The sequence below is a fragment of the Rissa tridactyla genome, chromosome 14 (genome assembly GCF_028500815.1).
Source record: "Rissa tridactyla isolate bRisTri1 chromosome 14, bRisTri1.patW.cur.20221130, whole genome shotgun sequence".
NCBI lineage: Eukaryota > Metazoa > Chordata > Aves > Charadriiformes > Laridae > Rissa > Rissa tridactyla.
Genome location: NC_071479.1, coordinates 1,706,388 through 1,728,733, shown reverse-complemented (window position 1 = coordinate 1,728,733; position 22,346 = coordinate 1,706,388). Strand labels below are relative to the sequence as shown.

At 45.9% G+C, this 22,346-nt stretch overlaps 3 protein-coding genes across 3 annotated transcripts; 2 read left to right on the top strand and 1 right to left on the bottom strand.

The window, feature by feature from the left end:
• The first annotated feature begins 64 nt into the window (after window positions 1-64).
• Window positions 65-14,104, top strand: SURF4 (surfeit 4). The gene is made up of 6 exons (XM_054220155.1): window positions 65-270; window positions 7,709-7,895; window positions 9,060-9,136; window positions 9,753-9,796; window positions 10,774-10,960; window positions 11,208-14,104. The coding sequence occupies exons 1-6, from the start codon at window positions 223-225 to the stop codon at window positions 11,472-11,474; spliced, it is 810 nt and encodes a 269-aa protein (XP_054076130.1). The 5' UTR covers window positions 65-222; the 3' UTR covers window positions 11,475-14,104.
• Window positions 14,105-14,411: 307 nt separating this feature from the next.
• SURF2 (surfeit 2) lies at window positions 14,412-17,643 on the bottom strand. The gene is made up of 6 exons (XM_054220154.1): window positions 17,514-17,643; window positions 16,995-17,149; window positions 16,661-16,764; window positions 16,032-16,223; window positions 15,280-15,446; window positions 14,412-14,524 (listed from the first exon to the last, which is right to left on the bottom strand). The coding sequence occupies exons 1-6, from the start codon at window positions 17,619-17,621 to the stop codon at window positions 14,441-14,443; spliced, it is 810 nt and encodes a 269-aa protein (XP_054076129.1). The 5' UTR covers window positions 17,622-17,643; the 3' UTR covers window positions 14,412-14,440.
• A 1-nt stretch (window position 17,644) lies between these two features.
• LOC128917335 (surfeit locus protein 1) lies at window positions 17,645-21,984 on the top strand. Its single transcript, XM_054220152.1, has 9 exons — window positions 17,645-17,846; window positions 18,623-18,704; window positions 18,825-18,952; window positions 19,316-19,398; window positions 19,606-19,797; window positions 20,090-20,162; window positions 20,537-20,699; window positions 21,146-21,227; window positions 21,470-21,984. The coding sequence occupies exons 1-9, from the start codon at window positions 17,784-17,786 to the stop codon at window positions 21,534-21,536; spliced, it is 933 nt and encodes a 310-aa protein (XP_054076127.1). The 5' UTR covers window positions 17,645-17,783; the 3' UTR covers window positions 21,537-21,984.
• The last annotated feature ends 362 nt before the right edge of the window (window positions 21,985-22,346 follow it).

Genomic DNA, 22,346 nt, shown 5'->3' with positions numbered 1-22,346 from the left:
CCCCGCCCTCCCCGGTGCCACCGCCCCGCCCCGCCTGCGCCGGCGCTGCCGCCCGCGCGGCGCCTTTAAGGGCTGGCCTACGTGGCAGCAGCAGCCGAGCGGCGGCGCGGCCCGGCCCGGTGCTCCTTCTCCCCGCCCGCCCTTCCCGCCGCCGTCTGCTAGAGCCAGGCCGGGCCCCGGGCGCGCAGCAGCAGCCGGTAGTACCCTCCTCCTGCCGCCGCCATGGGCCAGAACGACATCATGAGCACCGCTGAGGACTTCGCGGACCAGGTAGGCGCCCGCCCGAGGGGCCTTTGTGTGCCGGGCCGCTCCCTCAGGCTCTGGGGCCGGCTGTGAGGGGGCGCCGTGGCGGGCCCCAAGCTGAGGGGGGTGTTAGGCCGCTAGGCCGCCGCCCTGAGGGACCTAGAGCTAGGGCAGGCTGGGATGGCGGCGGCGGCCTGGTGTGGGGTTGGCTTGTCCCTGTGGTGGGGCTGTGGGCTCTATTAGCCGCGACGCCCCTGAGGGGGGGACCCTTGGGGCTCCGGCTCCCAGCTGGGTCTCTGCGGGGGTGGTTGCCCTCGGCCGAGCTCTGGGGTCAGTCGTACAGCCGAGCAGGCGGGTTCTCGGGGATTGGGCTTTTCCTGGGGAGCGAGTAAACGGAAGGAGGGCAGGAGGCCGAGCTGCTCTTGTCTTCTTGCAAACCGTCCAGGTTGGTAGTTGGGGCATAAAGGGGAGTGGGGACCCGGGGTGGGGTGGGGGGGAGGCGGCAGGGAAGCTACAATCTAAATCCTGAGCCATCTCTGGAAGAGACTTGCCAGCACCGTAGTGCTGTGCTTAGAATTGGGGCAGAAGGAGAGCAAGCAAGCTGATGTTGTCTTGTAATTCTTTTTTTAGATTTATTTCAGTGGAAGTCCTTACAGACTTTTCTTTTAAATACAAGTTTGTGATTTCTTATTATAGGTGAGAGCAGGAATATTTTGAGTGTAAGTAAGTAGATCTGATGGTGATGGAACGATCTTCACTGTCATGGTGATTCATCTAATTGAAAATAAGAGGCAGCATCTAATCACATTTAGCAAATTTTCTGGAAAATCTGATTCTGCCTGACTTACAACTCTGACTATTGAAGCAGTGTGAGTTGTGTGGTGCACCATAACACGTCACAGCTCTGAGGGGGCTGTGCTACCTCTGTGTCTTTAACTGAGTTTCACTGGGAAAACCTGTTCTGCACTTCCTCCCCAGCCCCAGATGGAAGACCTGTTTTAGAGACAGAACTTCTTATGGTGTGTGGTAGTACTCAATTTCAAGGGGTGTCTGGATCATCTTTGTCATCCTCTGTTTACCTTCTCCTCTCACTCCTTTTAGAGGAGAAGTTAAACTATCACTACAGTGTTCAAATCACTTGCCGAAATTTACAACACTTGTCCTGACCTCTTTATAACACTTCTCTATTTATTCCTGTGTGACTATTTCTAGATGTCTTTAACACCCCTTTTTTCATAGTACTGAAAGCTCTTTTGTCTAGCTAAAGTGCGGTTTGCTTCCTCCTGAAATGAGTTTTAAATGGTACAACTTTATTTGTGCTTAGCCACATTCTATTTAAAGACTAGTCTTTCCTTTAGCTGCGGAATTTGGGGTGTTTGCAAGCACTTACCCATCAGATTGCAAAACAATTTTTACAACTTTCCAAGTAACTAACTCCTTTGATAAATCTGCCTCCAAATAGCTGCCCTATAGCTCAATCAGATACTTTCAGTACTGTATAGGTGGCCAAAACTCAGTATCACACCAGTGTAGGAGTGGAGAGATTTACTGAACACTAACCTTTGGTATATATTGCGAAGTTAACACTTGGCATTAAGGAAACTGTTAGTTCATCTTGGATTTAAAAAAACCCCAAACTTGGAACATTTGAACTGAAATTATGTTGAAATTCCCCTTGATGGAGGCGGAGGAAGTGAAGCTGGACAATGGCTGTCCTGGAAGCTGAATGCGTTCCCATTGGTAACCTTGCTTTCTCCACTCCCTGTACTAGTGCTCAAGACCTAATGAGTCTTAATTTCTGTAGCATAAAAGCCCTGTGGGAAAGTGTCACACTACTTCCCCGGTTTATCAGTAAGTACTGAATGTCTCTTACAAAAAGTAAGAATAAACTGTTCCTTAAACTCAAACACTAAAGCTTAATTTTTCTTGAATACTACAACTTCCCTTTGAATTAGTAGATTGTGCCTTAGATGCCAAGACTCTCAGTAGTAACAAGTGGCTCTTAATCCAGAGGAGAACTAGTGCACTGAAGACATGGTTTTACAAGGCAGCTAAGCTTGCCTGACAGCTAACTGTCAGTGAAAGGGGTTCTTCCAAGGCTTTGTTCCCCTTTGCTCTCACACTAGAGCTTTTCTGTCACAGGACTGGAGAGCTGAACTGGTAGGGGAGAAAAAATTGAGTTTATTTTTTCTGTTAGTTCAATTATCTCATTGTTTAGGTCAAGTGAGCACCAATGCTGGTGGTGGAACCACTTGTGATGAGAACTAGCTATTAGTTTAGCTTGGCTGTAGCAGGAGTTTGTAGCCTGCAGGTGTCTAGTACGGCTGGCGAGCTGTTCTGCTCTCTGCGTTGTTGGCAGTTTCAAGGGACTGCAGTGGAGGAGTCAACTACTCGGAGGTGCTGGGGGGTGGTCCTGTTGCTTTCAGAGAAGGCAACTTACTAAATATTGGGGAAGGTGGGAAAAGCTACTAAGGGTTCTCAAAATCTAGGTGATTTGTAGTCCAAGGAAATCAGGATATTGGTTCAGAATGATGCCCAGCTACAGGTTTTGCAGGATGGTTTGCTTTTAAGCCCCATAATACTAGCCCAATGTTATTAATTAAATAATTTACATACTCAGAAGTTAAGCCCCTTTTTAGTGATTCTTGTTAAAATGCTAAGCCTTTCATTGCAGTCATGTATTGCTGACATTATTGTACTGAAAATAGCTGTATCTGGAGTCTGTATTGATTGTTTATGATTATAGCACTGGTTCTCTCCTTCCGTAATCCCCATAAGAGGGAGCAGATCTCACGTTCTGGTGTCTCTAGTAATCTTTAGGAATGTGGGTGCCTGGTATTTCTGCCACTCTGAAAAAAATTATGGACAAAAATGCAAGGAAACTATTGAGTCATTGTACTGCAGTGAAAGGGCTGTAAGGGAGATCCAGACTCTGGGGGTTTTATTTGATTTTCCAACATAAATGCTGATGCATGTTGTTCAGCTAGTTCTGACATCTCTGTATCCTATTTTGCAGAAAATAGAAGGAAGAGGAACACATTTCATTGTTAGTCTGAAATTTTTTGTGTTAAAAAAAACACGAATTTGGGAACTCCCTTGATAATGTAGCCATGTCAGTGCACTGATCCTTTATCATGATAAGCCAAATAGCCTATTCTGGTTAGGTAGGGAATCTTCCAATGAAGAGAGATAGCAAAATGCAATACATGACTAATAAATCCCATTTTAAATACTTGATTAATAAATAGCCTTTTGGGAGAGGAGACTGGTATAAAGCACACTTTAGGAGTGAGAAGCATTGCCATGAGAAATTGTCCTGCAATTAAAAACCTGCTTAAGACCACTGGCAGTGTTCTGGTGGGTCAGAGCTCTCTTCTTGCCTTTTGAAATAAGTGGGAAAGCTTCTGTTCCCAGTTTTCACAAATAACTTGTAGACATTGATTAGCCCAATGTGATGGATGCTACTGTCCTCGTGATTTTTTTGTTAATTTTTTCTGGTGGTATCTCTTTAAATGGATACATTGGTGAAAGGAAGTGATTTTTCTCTCTGCCAGAGGATTGAGCATTGTACTGTGGAAAAGATTACTGGTGTCACAGGCTGCTAGAGGTCTCTGTCCTCCCAGAACACAGCAATCCCTTAAGTGAATACAAGCTAGATACTTGAGATATGCCTTTATCAAAAGCTCTAGACTAATAAAGCTGTGCAGCCCACAAGAGGGCTTTCTGTGTAGATTAGCAGACTGCTGCTCATCACCATGATCATAACTTTTCTGATCCAAGAACATATGTGTGTACGCACACAGAAAAGTCTTCTGTGTTTGGACAGAATATCCCTAGGTGACAGCAAAAATTCCCAACTCCTGGCTGTGTTTTGGTCCTAAAATACCTGTAATTATGCTAGGGTATGTATACCTTTCAAAGAAAAGGACTGGATTTTTAACAAATTTGAGGCAGTTAGAGGTGGGATGTAGTTTAGAAAGCATGATAAGAGTCAAAACAGAATCACTTCACTTTGGGCAGGCCTCTATGGATTTGACTATTTCAAGCTTCCTTTTGAAAAATAGGTTCTGAGCAGAGATTTGATTTTTAGAGATCGCTGGATCCTCCTGTGTATCTTTGCTCGTTAAACTGAGAGAAGCATTTAAATTTATCTTTGCGTTTATAATCCTGTTAGAAGGGGAAGTGCCAACACAAAGTCCCTCTGGTGTATGTTAGTGACTTGGCTGCCAACACAGAACCAGCTGTTCTTCTTTAAAATAGTTTCACTATAGCATTCAGTTGTTGTCTTTTCTCAAGATGCTTTGCCTCTTGCAAAGAGGCAGTATGTGCTAAGAACAGTTGATGCAAAGCCCATAGCAGAATAAGCCCTTCAGTTACTTCATGTCATGAGTTTAGCACTGCTGTTTCCCTCAATCTCAACAGTTTTGTTTTGGCTTACATGTAATTGTGCTTAGTGGAGTCTGAGTTTCAAGTCCCATGTCTTAGCTGGACATGTTTCTTAACTGCAGCTACCAAGTTTCCTGTATGTGCCGCTTTTATCTGTGTGAATCATAAAGGAAGTGGTCTCAGGGTGCAGTGAGGGAGCCACACGTTGCTAGTGATGTGTAGGGACAAAAACAGGGTGTCTGGTACTATTAGTTTAGTCCCACTTCTAGAGATCTCCTGTTCTTAAAGTCACTCAGTCCTTAGTTAAATTACTTTGGTGATTTATACCTGAATTCTCTAATTGTAAAATTGCTTGATGTTTGTTATGCTCTCACGTTGTTATCATGTAATTGTTCTCTTTTTCTCTCTGAATCTCCATAGCTAGTTCTTTTGGCTTGGATTTTTGTTCATACAGTCTTTTTTTGAAGCTTGCTTACTTTAAGCTTGTTGTGTCCAGGGGTTTCAGCTTGTGTGCAGCTCAGTAAATGCAGATGCATGAGTTACGGATGTCCGAAGATGATGTGTGTCATGATAAGGTTGCTTAGCACTGCAGCTGCTTCAGGCTTCGGTCTTTCTGACTTGTCTTAAGCTCATTGGATGTGCACACTCATGTTTAATAGATAGTATTAAATTCCCTCTATATGCCACTAGAACAGGTAAATGTTAAATGTCTTCTCTGCCTGGACTGTTGGCAGTTATGTGGTTTCAGGGAAGGGGAAGATGAGATCAGCTCACGTGATCCACTTCAGAAGCAGCGAAGACGAGGCCTGGAGGCAGATACCCTCTCTAATGTTTGCTTCTTTTTTTTCAGCTCTTCCACAGCAGTGTGTTTTCCCTTTTCCTACAGATGCCCAGCACTTCTCTTTAATTTCCTTCTAGACCAAAGTTGCCTGTCCTGCATCTTGTCAAGGCAGACTTAGTTTACAAACCAGTCTTGGTTTTGCACTGTTTCCAAAATAACTTTATCCTTGGTATTCCTCAGCAAGTTTGCCCAAATGCACAGTGAAATCTAGGAGAGAAGAAAGCTTTAAACCAAGATGTGTGTCTCGTTCAGTGACAAAGATCACAAATTCTCCTCTGACTCATTCATTCAACTGTTGACATGGCTTAAAAAAAGCCTGAGGTGGCAGCCCTGAGTCAGAGTACAGCTGCACTTAAAATGCACTTGATTAACTTGGATCTTGACCCTTAGACTCTAGATGCATGCAGTACAGCTAGTGTAGTGTATTCTGATATTAACTGTTCAATTAACTATTAAGCATGTTTGCTGTGTTCTTTTCCATGTTATAATATTCTGTTACACAGTAAGCAAGGCTTTTCATTTGCATAGGATTTGGAACAGCCTTTAGTATTTACTAATTACTGTGACAAGAATAAACTTTCAGGGATGGCTTTAGTCTCCTTTCTCTGCACTCCCATATATGCTAAAAGCATGCAAAGCTGCCAAAACTTTAAAAAAAAAAAATTCTGCCCAGAAAGAAACAAATCAGCTGTATTGTTTAACCTGAAATCAATGTTAATACTGAATTATGAAATAAAAGGTTTGTGTGGCTCTTCTGTCCATTTTATTTTATATAATATAGTTCAGTGCTGTCTGGAAGACACCTATACACCTGTCCCCCACACCTTTTCAGGCTTGAAGTATTGTGATATTGCATAAACTGCATGAATCAATGTGCCTTACAACACATTGAACTTTGTGTGGGATCATGGGGTTTTGTGCAATGGCTCCTCCTAGTTCTAACGCAGGGATCTCTGCGGAGTCTGGCAGTTCTGCATGAGGGCTTGCTACAAGTGTCAGCCTGCCCAAACTGTGCCTGTCAGCTGGAGGTAGAAACCTGCTGGATAATCTTGTGGATAGTTTTAGATTAAATTTAGGTTTGTTTCCTACTAGATTGCACTTACTCAAACAGTAGCATACACTGACTGCAAGTGTGTCCTTCTCGTGATCTGCTGAAGCCAAACCTGTGTGTGAAACAGGCCAGCCAGGTGCCAGCTTGCATTCAGAGTGACAGTGCAGAGCCTGGTGGAAGTCTCCATTAAGTAACAACCAGTGCTGTTTAGCAAACTGGGTGACGGTTAAGAATTTATCATAATCCAGAGGCAGCGAGTTTTCCTGTGCACCTCGCAGTCTGAAAGAGCATGCTGGTCTAGGCCCTGTTTGGCAATTCTGTATTTGTTCCTTTATAGTTGTTGTAATTGTAGAGCAAACTAACCGATGGGCTTGCAGGATGAAGGGGTATGTGGGACGAGATACATCTTGCATTCCCAAGAACTAAGGCTCAGCATCTGTTGCATGATGATATAATTTTCTCTTAACTACTATACTGAATTGTATACATAAATGCCTATTTTCTTTCTGCAGAAGATGCTATTTTTAATGGAAGTAGAAACTGTACACTTGCATAGAGGATAGAGGGTGCAATTTCATGCAATGTCTACACTGATCTAACAGCTGCTGCTACACAAGTACACATGCCTTGCACCATTGCTTTTCTGAGCTGTTGAGGGAAATAGCTTGGCAGAAAGTTTATTAATGTGTTCTAATTTGTATGGAATTAGTCTTCTGTCAGCCTGACTCCATGAATCAGTTTGCTACAGGGTGTTAAGTGCCTGAGCTTGTGGGTGGGAGTAGGATTGCCCTTTCGGCTCCTGGCTATCTGATAGTTGAGCTGTAACATGAAACCCTGAGATAGACAAACTAAAACCAAGGTCAGCCTTCAGTTAGAAAGATCTCCCTCAAAACACCATTCCTGTTATGTAGAAAGGTGCTGGCTGGATTCTGCTTTTCTCCAAGTCCTTGTCCAAAATGCTCTTTGGGTGGAGCATGACAACAGGTTTCCCCCACTGCTCCCAAGTGTTCTTAAACTGGAGAAGAATTTCATTAAATCGAAGTCCCAAATGCGTGTTTCTCTCTAGATGTTGATGACCCTGTGTGCGTGAGAACTGCTGACCTCAGTCGGCAGAGTGCGTGGATCTATTATGCCTTGAGATGCTACTTGCCTTCTTTCCCTGCTAACGATGCTGTCTGCCCATGCAGTTCCTGAGGGTGACGAAGCAGTATCTCCCACACGTGGCCCGCCTGTGCCTGATCAGCACCTTCCTGGAGGATGGCATCCGCATGTGGTTCCAGTGGAGCGAACAGAGGGATTATATTGATGGCACATGGAACTGTGGCTATTTCCTGGCCTCCATCTTTGTGTTCATAAATCTCTTCGGACAGCTGAGTAAGTGGCTTTAATGCTGTTAAGGTGGATGCCAGAGCACTCCAGTGTGTCAGCCACTGTGGCTTGTTTGAGCCCTGTGAATCATGTAAGCATGGGATGCCTCACTGATTTCTTAATAGCCATTGACAGATTAGAACTGATAGTACTACATGGGCTGAATGAAAGGAACCCTTAATTCACCTGCTTCAGCCTTTCCTGGAAATAGTCCTGGAGAATTTCTTGTGACACACTACCTCTGAGTCAGAGATGCCAAGAGTCCATTAGGACAATCTGTTTCAATTCTGTACATGGATCTATAAACACATACTACACACCCTGAATTCTCTAAATTAAATACTCATATTTTCTTAAACTGGGCAGTGTTAAGACTTTCTCAGCCTGCTGGGTTTATGGGTATTAGTCTCAATGGCAAAGTCTTATCCTGCAGCTGGTACACTTAAGCCTGAGAGAGGTGCTTGTGTCAGACCTTCAAAGCCCAGGAATCAAAGTAATCCCAGAAGCAGAGCTTCTCTATTTGTGCTAGGCGGAATTAGGGTATCAGAAATGGAAAGAAGTAAAATTCTTTTTGGTTTATGTTATGTGCCTGATCTTGATTCTGAGTTCTTGATTACTCTGCCAACTTCTTGTCTTGTGTTTACGGTTGTTTTTTTTTTTTACCCTCATATTTTCGAATTTAATGTAGTTACCAGTCCTCATGTCAAAGTGGCAAAGGCTGTCAGTGCTTTGTGACAGAAGACTTGAGGAAGGATATAAAGCAAAAACTTTCAAGGAAAAGGAGTGCAGCATGTTTGCCCTAATAGTTACCTCATTTAAAAATAAAAAAGAAAATCCACAATGAGTTGAGTTTCTTTCTAACACCTTTTAATGCTTTAACGCTAATAGCTGCTGTACACTGCTGTGTGTTGGGGACTGCATTCAGCATGTGCTTACCCTTTGTAAAATAAAAGATACTTCTGGAATTAGAAAACACTTCAAAATGCACTAAAACTTTTTGGTTCTCAAACTGATTTGTGACAATGTGCCATTAAAATTTCCTGCCTGATGTTCTCTGTGGCACAGTTGAAAAAAATTGGAGTCTGCTAAGTTCAAAACAAGTTAGCATTCCTGCAGCATCTCTTCCTGCGCAAGCCAGAAGTGTAACTGTGTTCAATTTCCCCAACTCAGGCGGCTGTATCCTGGTGCTGAGTAGGAACTTTGTGCAATATGCCTGCTTTGGACTGTTTGGAATTATAGCATTACAGGTAGGAGGCTTAAGTCTTCAGTCCTTCTAAATCATATCTTTCAAGTCTTCTCTCTTAGCCCCAGTACTACCAACATATGTAAATACAACATGCAACCCTGGAATTTTTCTCCACCCTGGCCTAGTGCCAGCCTTCAATGGCATTGAACTGCTTCTGATCTTCTGTGTGCCCAATAGTTACTTGGCTGTAATTGCAATTAGGTAGCTGGAGATGTTGATTTAATACTTGCCCTTGACCAATTTAGCAGAAGTAGCTTGCAGTTTTTAACTGTATGTCAGTAATGTGCCAAATGTGGAACTTGTAGTTGCTTTGGCCTTCAGCACACAGCTTCTATAAAGGACTGTCCCCATCACGGAGGATCCTAGCTAATAGCATCCTTCCTGTTCAAAACTGATGAATTTTTGTGGGCGCTAATGCACAAGTCAAATTCTGGCTTCCCTTCCCTGTTTTACATTGACTCGTCGGACCACAGCGATGTAACCCACCTTGTTTCCTTCAGTATAGTGTACTTCTAATTGACTTCTGCTATGGATAGTACAGGCTTGAGATCATAGGACAAATTCAGAACTTCCCTGTAACTTGTGTGGTGTTTTAATCTGTTTTCTTCTTTGCCTAGACTATTGCATACAGCATTCTATGGGACCTGAAGTTCTTGATGAGGTATGTCTACTTCTTAAAGTAGAAATGGAAGTAGAAAATGGAATAAAAACTGTTGTCTGTCACTGCCAATCTCTGACAGGAAATGATCTTTGTACATAGTATTTACTAGAAAGATGTTATAGATGATGCACTTACATTAAACAAGAAATGACAGCACTTAAAAATAATATCCACACAGTTAAAACGCAGACAGCAGGCTCAGTGCTGTAGAAAGGAAGGACTGATCCTAACCCACCAGGATCTAAGTGCTTTGGGTACTAACCTCCTTGTTGAGAGCTCACAAAAATTGTCTAGACTGGATCGGCAAGCTGCTATTATTTCCTAAATGGCTAAAGTAGGAGCTGTGCTTATGCATGACTGAAGCCATTTTCCAAGAAAACTAAAGCACATAGATATTAGAGTGGTTTCTGGGATTTTAAATGCCTAACACCTTCTCTCTAAGCAAAGACAGGGTTTTTAAATGTGAGCTTTCTTGTCAAATCCTGAGTGATGGCTGGTTGTTGTTACCTCTTCACCCCTCTCCTCTGAGGGGAGGGCAGGGGCAGCACAGGAACTGTACTCTGGGCTTACTACAACCCTGTAAATGTGTAACTTCTAGCAGTACTGCTGTTCTGTTTTCTCAAAGCAACCTCTGAACTACTTTGGCATGTGTGGCTAAACCTGAGGTACAGAGTAACTTCAGCACGACTAAATTCATGCTGTAACAGATGCTAAGCTACCGTGCCTGAGCTGTGGGTGCTGGACTTCTCTGGCAGGCTGTACATGTCTACACAAGCTTGTGTAAATCATTGTGGACAATGCTGCTGTTCCAGCTGTGAGGTCTAATGCAGACACGCATTGCAAGGTGCAGAGTAGGTCACTCCTCACTAGCATGCAGATTCTTACTGAGTTGAAATTGTCAGATAAGACTTTAAATCTATAGATCAGTGCAAACTGTAATAAACTGGAGTTTTTTCGCCATTTCTGTTTTCCTGTAGGAACCTTGCCCTTGGGGGAGGCTTACTGCTGCTTTTGGCTGAGTCGCGCTCGGAGGGGAAGAGCATGTTTGCTGGTGTCCCTACCATGCGGGAAAGCTCTCCTAAGCAGTACATGCAGCTGGGGGGGCGTGTGCTGCTGGTCCTCATGTTCATGACACTGCTACATTTTGATATGAACTTCTTTTCTGTAAGTATCCAAATATAAAAGTATGAGTTAAGGAACTAAAATATAGTGGCAGCTCCCAGATTGCCTGCAGGACCTACTCAATGCTTATCATTAAAGTCTACTTTTTAGTAGAATTAATATTTAGGAAAAGCTATTAAATAATCTATGCCATGACAGCTTGTTCTGACGAACTTATCCATGCTCTGTTCTGATGTTTGTGCATCTATTTAAGACGCAGATGTAAGCTTGTGGGGTTTTTTCCTTGCAGATTCTGCAGAACATTGTGGGCACAGCTCTGATTATCTTGGTGGCAATTGGCTTCAAGACTAAGCTGGCTGCCTTGACTCTAGTCATCTGGCTGTTTGGCATCAACATCTACTTCAATGCCTTCTGGACCGTCCCAGCCTACAAGCCCATGCACGACTTCCTCAAATACGATTTCTTCCAGACCATGTCTGTAATTGGAGGGCTCCTCCTCGTGGTTGCACTGGGCCCTGGTGGAGTCTCCATGGATGAGAAGAAAAAAGAGTGGTAACAGGAATAGCAACACTTCTTGGGACATAATGTATTAAGTCCGGAACTGATTCTCTATGGATTCAACAAAAACTGCCAGCATTTTACACGTACATGCCCCCTTCCAGTTAAAGGCACAGATGTTTTGAATTTGATTTACAGTGGCACTGGTAATATAATAGATAAAACCCTATTTCTTCAAGGAATGTTGCCTAGGCTTATTCTAACTTCCTAGATTTGGAACTAACCCAAGGAACCTGCATTTTGCTGATGCTTCAGTGAGTTGCAGTAGAACAGTTGCTGTCTTTAATGTCAGCAGTGTTTTAAAATTTGAAATACTGTGAGCAGATACAGCTGTATCATTCAGTGTGCTGTTGGGTTCTAGCTATAACTAAAAAAAGTGGATCCCCTTTCTCACCCTCATCAAAACTGTCTTGTGCATAAGGAGTTCCATTGCTGGTTATAGCATTGCTTATCAAGGTGGAAAGCAGCATCAAAAAAATATATCACTTCTTATTTTGCTGCTCAGAGGCCTGTAATTCCATTTTTGTTTAACAAGAGATGAGGTCTTTCCTGCCCCCAAATAAAAGGCAAAAAGAAAACCGGAAAGTAATTGAACCCTCCTTGAGGTAAGAAAAGGGCGAGGGTTTTCTAACATGTCCCAGTTCTGCTCTTGAGGGGAACAAGGGAGAATCCTATATTGCTAATTGGGAATCCTGTATGGCTGTCAGATTTCAAGAAGGAAGGGGGGGAGATACTCCTGAAGAGACAGAATGTTAGATTCTGTTAAAATTCTGTGCCAAAAGAACTCTTTATTTCAGCATTCTTTCCCCAACGTTGCCCCTCCTGAATTCCCAAGAAGGGAGCCAAGTTGTGCTGCAGGTTCCATAATAAAAGCTCCTTTCTGCTATTAACCAGCTTCCATCCATGTATGCCCCAAATTCATATCTGAATTGCAGGTTATTGGCGAAAGTGTTTTCAGAATTGCAGAAATTCCCCTTTTTCCCTGCACTCAGATGCAAGATGAGAGCAGTCAACCTTCTAATCTGTAGTCTTTGCTTCTTAGGTTCACTTCTGTTGGTCTCTCAGCTGTAAAAGTCCCAGGTGACTGAACAGCGGAAGAGCTGGGGTGCAGCGCTCTCGAGTGCAGCCCCTTCTCTCTGCTGTCGCAGACTACACCTGGGCTGCGTAGGGAGGGGACCTGGAAGTCAGCTCTGTGCTGCCACAGCCCCAGTTCTCAACTCCATATGCAAACGGTTATAGCTGAAGAATGCAAGTGCGAAGTCTGTGCAGTGAATAAGTAGCCAGGGATGTAACTTGCGTGTTCAGAGGGAGGAACTCCTCAGCGTAGTGGTGAGGAGAGAGGAAGGCCCTGTTCTCACCTCTCAGTGCCACGACCTCTGTGCCATGAACATGCTTAGTGCTGCTCAGAGGAGGTGTTTTGTCCTCTGCTAGTCAACTAGGTGAACCTGTTTCACTAGATTATGAGAGAATTCTAGAAAGCATGAGCCCTACCAACTTGCTAACATTACATTGATTCCTTGCACTGTTGTCTCCCTTGAGAAAGCTGCTCAACCATTTGTTCAAGGAGTTTCTCAGCTGAACACCTCCAGCAGGAGCTATTTACCAGGGTCTCCTGGTAAGGACACTAACCTGGACAGTTCAGCTTAATGGTTGCATTTTAGGAGAGAAAACTAGGCTGAAAGAACTGATGACAAATAGAAGAGCACTGTTGAATGTTAAACCAGTGATTTCATCATCTTAAGGGGAAAATAGCCTATGTCATAGCAAGACGTGCTGCTGCTGAAGGAAATAAATTCGTATGTGGGGGTAGATGGGAGGAGACGCCAGCATTTCAGTTCAGGTCACATAGAAGGCTTCCTGTTTAAATAGGTTTTGCAAGAGAAGTTTTCGCTTCAAGTGTTCACTGTGCCTGTCTCTTCATAGCAAAACAAACTGGTCCTTTCTGTTACGGATGCGCAGCACAGGATGCTTTTGCTCAGTTTCACTGCAGATCCTAGAACGGTTTTAGGCTACATCAAGGCAGCCACTCTCAGATATCCCAACTGCTGTTGATGTTCACAGTGTTTATAAATGGAATGACAGAAACAACTCCTGTAAGTAGCCTTTAAGTTGATTTTTCTCAACTTTGTGTCCTGTCTAACTATGGAGCTGGGTGATGAAATATTGACTGGTTTCCTTTGTGAAAATCGAGTCCCCTTCCCAACAAAAGACCCCAGAAAAGGAACTGATACTGTCCCTTGCAGCAGAAATACTTTGGTACTAAAGGGGTCCAGTTAGGTGGAGGGCATTTTAAGATATTTCTAGGCAGCGCAATGTGCAGGCTTACTAACTGTGAGTCCTGATGCAGAAGATTTTTGGTTTCCTACATACACTGCTGTATTCATGCATCTCTAAAAAATACAGTGACCTCTCCCTGTGGCTGAGAAGCTCCCACAAGCAGGATGTCAGCTGTCAATTGGCTCTGCAAAGTGTTCTGGAATTCATTCTGAATATATTTTTGCTTTCTATGTGGAAAAAGAAATAAGTATAAATTCTCATTTTATGCTGTATTTTGTACCTTAGTTGTGTTTGAAAAATGTTTTGATTTTTGGAAACAATCAAAATAAAACAATGGCATCTTTGTATCCACTTGGCGTGTGTGACCGGTGACGCTCCAGATGGGCTACCTGGAAATGCTGGTTAGTGGTCTTGGGTGCTTTCTCTCCCACCTACTGGAAGTCATCTTTCCATAAAGGTCTGAGCCCTGGGCTGCCTGTTCTTGACTGTGGCCATCATCCTTCCCGTGGTGGTGGGGGGTAGCACAAGGCTGTTAAAATACAACTTAATTCCACCCGCCTATTCCCCTTCTCAGCTGTAACTGTTAATGGAAAGGGTAAACGCTTCAGCCAGCCTTATGCGCCCTCTAGAATTATTATACAACAGGCTTCAGGCCATATATTTATCATAAAATTTATTTGCTGTTGGTTATTTGCCGTTGGTCGCTTTCTTGAAGTTCTTGGGTTTTCGATGATGACACTTGAATTTCTTCTTTAAAGGGCCTGACTGTTTCTGTAGAGAAAAAAAGTTAATCAGCTTTTTCTAAAACCCCAAATCCAGCCTTGCCCAAAGTAGCTTAAAGAGAAACTGAGTGTGGTCTCCCAACAGAGACAGAAGGAGCACAGCCCTGGTCGCAGAGCCAGCCAGGATCTCTCCTTGCTCTGTCCTGCAAGCGAGCAGCCCTTTCTCTGACAGGCAGGTGCTTCCATTAGATACAGTGACGGCCCCCTCATAGAAACAAACCTAAACTTCAACCACTCTTCAGTTTCCAGTTTGATCCGGTTATAAATGATCCGGCCCCTCCCTCAGGTGCTGCCTTAGAGAGTTAAAGGTTTATCCATCTTTATGTCTGTAACATCTGCCTGCTTCCCAAACTGAGAAGGATCGGGGTATGTCCTGTAAGGCAGGACCTGGCCAGCTTCTCAAAAGATAAAGGGTCTAGAAGGACCCTGTGACTTCAAAAGGGTTTAACTCGTGCATGTATGGGGAGGAAGACCATAGAACCCTGTTAAAGGGGATCACACCAAAGATGAGCTGTTTATACAGGCAGGAACATCCCTGGCTGCCAGACAGGATAAATGTTTACTGGCAGTAATTCACACCTCACAGGATGCAAGTCAGTGGCTGGCACACGGGGAACGTCTGTTCTCCTGAACAGCTTTGCACCTTCTGCTGGTTCTCAGGCAGGAACAGATCAGACAAACGCCTACAGGATGGGATCCCGGTCCCACGCTCCACTGCTGCCGCACACAGCATGTGACTCCCACCTTTCCCCGTTTGTTGCCAACTGCTCTGCTGACATCCATTCTTCCACCAGCCTCTCCGTTCATGTCACCATTCTGCTTGGTCCCGTCATCCTCACTGTCTGTTGCAAAGTCATCGCTGCCCTTTGTCGTTTGTGGAGCTGCTGGGCTTTTTTCTGGGAAGAGTGCAGCTAAAATACAAAGATTTAGCTCAGGATCAGTTCCCTGTGCAGACAGGCTCTGCCTCCCCCTAACTATGCTTTGAGGGCATCTTAAAGGTGATTTGCCAAGCTATTTCCAGCCTCTAAGCATATACGTGTCACTGCTGAAATACCTGGGAAATAAACACACTGGTGTTTTATTAGAAATGTGCCCCGTTCTGGGAACCGTTCAGCACAGGCGGTGCTGTGGTGTTACACCTCTGCTCTTCCTGCAGCAAGGCCGCGCCTCCAGGTGTAAGTCGGCACAATGGTCTGACCTACTTCTGTCAGACTCAAGGACTTGCTGAGAAATGAAGAAAGTAGATACCTAAAGCAGCAAATCCCCGTGATATCCCTCCTCTCACACCTCATGTGATCCAACTCTGGTTATTTCTTAGAGATAACTGCTATTTCTTATTTGGTGGTGGTAAGCTTTTCCGAACCCAAGAACCCCCACCTGGATGGAAGTCACATGCCTCCGGCACATGAGCAGCAGGGAGCAGTATAAAAGAGCCAGGAGAACATGAGCCAACAAACTCCTTTCAGGTTGTAGATAATACCAATGTTCTTACTCACGTGGGTACAGGTCACTCATGCTGTCGTCCGTCTCCTCGCCATCCTCATCGCTGGACTTTGGCTCCCAGAATTCCTCTTTTCTGTAAGGCTGCCTGCTCCCGTTCATTTGGTCATCGGGATGCTGCGTCCGCTGCTTCTTCTGTCGCAGGCAGGCAGGGACGTACTCCACTCCTGCCTTCTGGCACTCCTCATCTAATAGTGCGATCGGGCAGCACTTAGCAAGGCCACCCAGTCACCTTACTCCTTTTAATTTCCAGCTCTGGCTTATATTAAATGCAACTCAAAAGTATGTCGAGCTCCAACTCTAACACACATTCATGTAATCTGTCACGATACTATGGGCCACAAAGGACGGGAAAGATGTTAACAGAGAGACTGTGCTGGTTGCGTGAACCACCCTCTCTGGGGAAGCTCTAAAACCACTCCTCTCAAGTAAGGATGTTCCAAAGTATTTGCTAGAGGCCGATTGCTCCCTATACCTGGGATCCTCATTCCTACCACACACAGCAACAAGAGTACATTACTGTCAATCTAGAGAAAATGGATTCCCTTCCTTCATGTAGAGCTACTGGAATCTCAACAGCCGAGGGAAAAACTCAACTGGTTGTATCTTCAGAAAAGCCACTTACATGTTTTTAGGGCCTTCTGATAGCGCTTCCCTTGGACATGACGCAGCACGTGCTCTGGAAACTTGTTGATGTGTCTGAGAGTCAGTTTGCAAAACAGCTGATGTCTGACAGACGCAGAAAGAAGAAAGAAAGAAAGAAAGAACCAGCAACAGAGTTTAAGTATTTTATTATTTAATAACTTTTCACTTATAAGCACTGTGCTCAAAGTTGATAAATACTTTATAAAGGCTTTCCCAGTCTCCCAAAACCCATAAACACTCAAGAAAGCTCAACCACTTTATGTCTGAGATTGAACAAGTGTGAAGCATAACACACAAAGAGGAAAAATACGTACAGGTTCTTTGTGCTGGGCACTATATGGGGCTCAAACTTGCCATAGTCAAACTCCCTGGCTGTCTTTATCAGCCGCTGATACCTCTTGCCATTAGTATAAGCCTGCAGCTCCGACAGCCGACACGGCATCTCGTGGCCTGTCAGCCTGCATCTCACCTGAAGAAAAACGATCTCTGGTCAGGGAAGTTCAGGGGATTACCCCAGCGTAGGGGAGGGCAGGAGGGACCTCAAGAGCCCGCCAGCGTCCCCCCCCCGGCCCTCCTCTGACTGCCACGGCGGGAGAAAAGCCTCCGGGCCAGGGAGCTCACCGGGGCCGAGCCCATCTGCCGGAGTACCCTCCCCGGCCTGCTACCAACCACCTCGCCCCCCCTGACGGCCCCCTCAGGGGACGCGGCCCCGGCATCCCCTCACGAACCCCTCAGGGAGGCGGCCCCTGTCCCCTCGCGGCCCCCTCCGAGGACGCGGCCCCGGCACCCCCTCACGAACCCCTCAGCCCCTCATGGCCCCGCCCCAGCCGCACCTTGCCCGGCTCCGCGAGGCTGAGGAGCGGGTGCTGCCGCAGGAAGAGCCGCTCCTCCTCAGGCACCTCAGCCATGGCCACGCCGCCGGCCTGCCCCGGCCCCGCCATAGAGAGGCGCGGCCAGAGAGGAGCTCGCCTCCACTTCCGGTGCCGGCCCCGCGGGGCAGCAGCCGGCACCATAGAGAGGGGCGGCTAGAGAGGGGCCTGCCCGCCCACCCGCGCCGGGGCTGTCTGGGCCGGAGGCGCGCGGGGAACGGTGGCGGCGTTGCCATGGCGGCGGGGAGGCTGCTGCTGCGCGCGGGGCCGCGGCTGCTGCGGGAGCGCCGGGGCTGGGTGAGGGTCGAGGGGAGCGGGGCCGGGGCTGGGTGAGGGCCGAGGGGAGCGGGGCCGGGGCCGGGTGAAGGCCGAGGGGAGCGGGGCCGGGGCCGGGTGAGGGCCGAGGGGAGCGGGGCCGGTGAAGGCCGAGGGGAACGGGGCTGGGCCGGGGCGGGTGAGGGCTGAGGGGAGCGGGGCCGTGACCGAGGCCGGGGCCGGACCCAGGGGAGTGGGGCCGGGTGAGGGTCGAGGGGAGCGGGGCCGGGCTGAGGGGACAGGGCCGGGCGAGGGGAACGGGATCGGGCTGGACCCGGGCCGGGCCGGGCCGAGGGGAGCGGGGCCGGCCCGGTCGAGGTCCCGATCCTGATCCTGTCCGGAGCCCGTCCCCCCGCGGTGCTCGGCGCTGTACCTGCACCCGCCGGGCTCCCCCCTTCCTCTGTAAATGTGTCCCTGTGCGGCTCCAGCATGGCAGGAAGGGGAGGAAGCGGGAGGGCAGGTGCTTGGCTGGCACTTGTTTCAAGACCAAATTAAGATGGTTGTACATTGGCTGATAGCGTGCATGGAAAGGGAAAGATCATTTCCTGGGCTATCGTCAGCTCCGTAACTCGAATGTGATTTTATTTTTTTTTAATTATAACCTAACCTGTAGTGTTTCACCAGTGGTTGCTCAGATGAAGATGATTGCATGAAATTTGGTTTACCCATTGATATGTCTCGTTGAGACAACTCATATCATTTAGATATACATTTTACAAAGCAGAGATGCTACAAAGGATGTTTCTTATTTCACATAGGTGTCACATTGCTTGATCAGAAGAACATTTTTTGGGTATCCCTTAACTAAAGCAGATTCTGGTCTGGTCCAGAAGACTAAAGGTAAGAAAATATTTGGATTTCTGCCCTGTTTCAACTTTATGCCAAGAGTTGACATTCTCTGCAGGAATTTGGCATCTCCTCTCCTGTACAAATCCTGTTCCTTGTTCTGTTTTTCTCTAGATATTTGTTTGAGGTTTTGCAGACCACGAACTTCTACAACAGCTGCTGGCACATCTGGAGAGGACATCGTACTCAAATGGGGCCTTTTCCTGGTCCCTCTGACCACGTTCTGTCTTGGCACTTGGCAGGTACAAACAAATATTTCATTTTTTGAAGAGATGAGCACTTGAGGGCTATCAGATTTTTCCATCTCTGGCTGTTTAATCTAGTTCAAATCACATACAGGGTAAAGATTTGCTCTTATTTTACCTTTCTGTTTTCCAAGCATACATTTGTAAGTCTTTAAAGGAGAGAGTCTTATTTTTTACACTTTTATTTCAGTTTAAGTATTTCCTCAAAATAAAGTCAGTAGCCATTTCTGTATCTCCAATTACCCTGGCCCAGTTAGGCCAGGTCTGAGGAGAAACTTATGACGATTTTAAGGCTTGCTGGGGTTATTACATTGCTCTGTTCTACCATAAGCAATTGCTTTCGTGTTTGTGTACTTTCAGGTTCAGCGACGAAAGTGGAAATTAGACTTGATTGCACAACTGGCATCAAGAATTACATCAGAGCCCATCCCTCTGACATTAGAGTAAGGAAACTGAGACTGTGATACTATCATTGTGATAGTAACAAAATATTAAGCCAGCTGCTTATTCCATGAGGTGTTTGTGTTCTGTTTCTGTTTGCAACTGGCTCTAGAGTGAAGCATTAGGGAGAAGGAGAATCCCAACATAAAATCCCCTAGTTTGATTTGCCTATCACAGACACAATTTTGTTTTCCTCTTGTTCCATGCAGCCCCATGGAACTGAAGGAACTGGAGTACAGACCTGTAAAGGTCCGAGGGCATTTTGACCACTCCAAGGAGCTCTATATTTTGCCACGGTCACTTGTGGACCCTGAGCGAGAAGCCAGAGAAGCCGGGCGTCTGACATCCCACCCGGAAAACGGAGCGAATGTCATTACTCCTTTCTATTGCACAGAGCTAGGGTAAGGTACTGAAAGTCGAGCGTGTGAGCAGCTCACTTGTTTTGAAAAGCTGAATCATGGTGGTTGGGTTTATATAAGTCATTCTCTACCTTAAAAGGCATCTCTCACAGTCTGTTATGTCACTGAGGCTTGATTCAAAATTGTATTTAAATTCCCTTATAATGTGCACTCAGATGACAAAAACCGTGCCACCAAACATACGGGTTGCTTCTTTCTTTGGTACCTAGTTCTCGGCAGCGGCAAGAATAAATTTCCTTTCACTCATGAGCCATACTTCTTTATGTAACTCCAGGGTCACGATTTTAGTCAACCGAGGATTTGTGCCCAAAAAGAAATTGAAACCGGAGACCAGGCTGAAGGGACAGGTAAGGGGGATACAGGAAATATTGCGTATTACTTTCTGCCCTGTGATTACCCAGAGGCACTGCTGACAAACCAAGAAAGGCGGTAGGCGTGTTCAGCATCATGGGAGGTTACTTATATAGTCATTGCACTTGTCAAAGGTGGCAAACCTTTTCTTCCCACCTTTTTGTTAGGTAAACGATGTTTTTCAAACAGGAGCTGTTCTTGATCTGCCTTTTTCCCTGCTGTGTTACAGCCCTGCCCCACTGCAGGGCACAACCAGTAGATGTATGATCAGACCCCACAAAGTGCTGTATTTTTCTACCAGGACGTGGTATGCCAGAGTATGTAATGAGTCTTGAAAAATTCCTTTTTTCTCTTCTGCGCTTCTTTTCAGATTGAAGATGAAATTGATCTCACCGGGGTGGTGAGGTTATCAGAAACCCGGAAACCTTTTGTGCCTGAAAATAACATTGAGAAAAACCGCTGGCACTACCGTGACCTGGAGGCTATGGCAAAGGTGACCGGCGCCGAGCCCATCTTTATCGATGCGGATTTCAGTAAGTCGCAGAGGAACCCAACTCCACCTCCAATTTACATCGCTCTCCCTGCCTTTCCATTCAGTTAGTTATTTCCCCATGGCATTTGTAAAGGTAGAATCATAGAATCGTTTAGGTGGAAAAAGACTTTTCAGATCAAGTCCAGCAAGATATTGCATCTTTCTCTTACCTTTGTGTACTCTGCTAGGTTTACTATTTTGGAGGTGGTGGGCAGCCAGCCCTGGGAAACGGTAGGATGCTCGGAGGTGCAGGTGGTGTTCGCTGCCTCGAGCACAACCAGCCACTTGCCATAGGGCCACCTGCCCCACAGATGTGGGGCAGGTTTCCTGAGGAAGAGGAGCAGAGCATTCATATGCCTGACCACCTTCATCCCGTTTCTCACGGCAAGGGCAGCTCTTCGCAGTGCAGACTGGAGATCTAACTTGGGCGCTGTGTTGTGCCTATAGGAAGCACGGTCCCAGGGGGACCCATTGGAGGCCAGACAAGAGTGAGCCTGAGGAACGAGCACATGCAGTACATCATCACCTGGTGAGTTACCCAGACAGCGTGACTGACCTTCCGCGTTTCTTCTGAATGTAAAGCTTTGCCTGGCATTCTTGCTCCTGCATCAGTGAGGCTGGATGAGCTTTTAAGCTACAAGAGCCTAGTTTTAAGTAACATTTACACAGTGATTTGAAATAGTTGTGTTTTATTGCACCACAGCTGACTTAGGGAGGTTCAGTCCATCTTGAAATGAAGGTTTAAACATGTGGTTTTGTTTTCTTTCATAGGTATGGCTTATGTGCTGCAACTTCATTCTTGTGGTACAGAAAATTTATACAAAAAATACCTCTGTGAGGGGAAGGGCTGACAACTTCTCTTCTGTACTGCGGTCAAGAGCAGACTTTTATAGAAGACAGCACTCTGATCAGTCCTGAACTATCTGAAGCACGCAGAGTTTCAGAGCAACATGGTCAATCAACGCGTGCAGCTCTCAAGCTGCAAACAGACTCTGAGCTCCTACCGGTGCGATTCTGGCTGCAGCTTGGAAGTATTAAACTTCAAAATTGTACATGGCTGTTGAGACTTCTAGTGAGGCACATTTATGCAGTAATCTCAAGGATATATTTTTCTATTGTCATTGGTTTTAACCTACACCACTTTAACTTCTCCACTGCTGTATTTTCCAAAAGCTGGTGAGGGATTTTGTGAATCCAAGTTTCTTTGCACTGCGTAGTCATTCCTGAAGTCAGGAGTGGTTCACAGCAGTTGCATCAGAATAAATAAAGAGGGCTTAGAGATGCATGCCTTGTATTGCACATCTTACATCTTAACAGCCACACACCTGAATTAAAGGTTACCGTGGATACTCAAGTCTAGCTGGGTAAGGTAGCCTGTGGCTTCATGAGAGCATAAGGGCTACCAAACCCAAGCAGGAGCTACCTCCAATGGAGCCATATCAAGCTTTGTAACCTCCCACACCACCACAAGATCCAGTCACAAATCAGGAAAGAACAGAAGGACAAGAAGATCTAGATTCTTCCCCTACCCTTCAGCCTGGAGAAGAGGCATTACAGACTTCCTCACAGGTCCCCACCTGGTTAGCCTGGTAAATGCTGTAATACCCTATAAAACCCATGGATGATGAGAGGTACTTGCGTAAGCAAG

Bases quoted from the DNA above. Each gene is read 5' to 3' on its own strand.
- SURF4 (XM_054220155.1), top strand. From the start codon at position 223: ATGGGCCAGAACGACATCATGAGCACCGCTGAGGACTTCGCGGACCAG. The intron at 271-7,708 runs GTAGGCGCCCGC...CTGCCCATGCAG, and splicing joins CTGAGGACTTCGCGGACCAG to TTCCTGAGGGTGACGAAGCA. The intron at 7,896-9,059 runs GTAAGTGGCTTT...TCCCCAACTCAG, and splicing joins AAATCTCTTCGGACAGCTGA to GCGGCTGTATCCTGGTGCTG.
- SURF2 (XM_054220154.1), bottom strand. From the start codon at position 17,621: ATGGCGGGGCCGGGGCAGGCCGGCGGCGTGGCCATGGCTGAGGTGCCT. The intron at 17,150-17,513 runs GTGCGGCTGGGG...GTTTTTCTTCAG, and splicing joins GCCTCGCGGAGCCGGGCAAG to GTGAGATGCAGGCTGACAGG. The intron at 14,525-15,279 runs GTGGGAGTCACA...TTTTCTCTACAG, and splicing joins TTGGCAACAAACGGGGAAAG to AAACAGTCAGGCCCTTTAAA.
- LOC128917335 (XM_054220152.1), top strand. From the start codon at position 17,784: ATGGCGGCGGGGAGGCTGCTGCTGCGCGCGGGGCCGCGGCTGCTGCGG. The intron at 19,399-19,605 runs GTAAGGAAACTG...TGTTCCATGCAG, and splicing joins CCCATCCCTCTGACATTAGA to CCCCATGGAACTGAAGGAAC. The intron at 19,798-20,089 runs GTAAGGTACTGA...ATGTAACTCCAG, and splicing joins TTCTATTGCACAGAGCTAGG to GGTCACGATTTTAGTCAACC.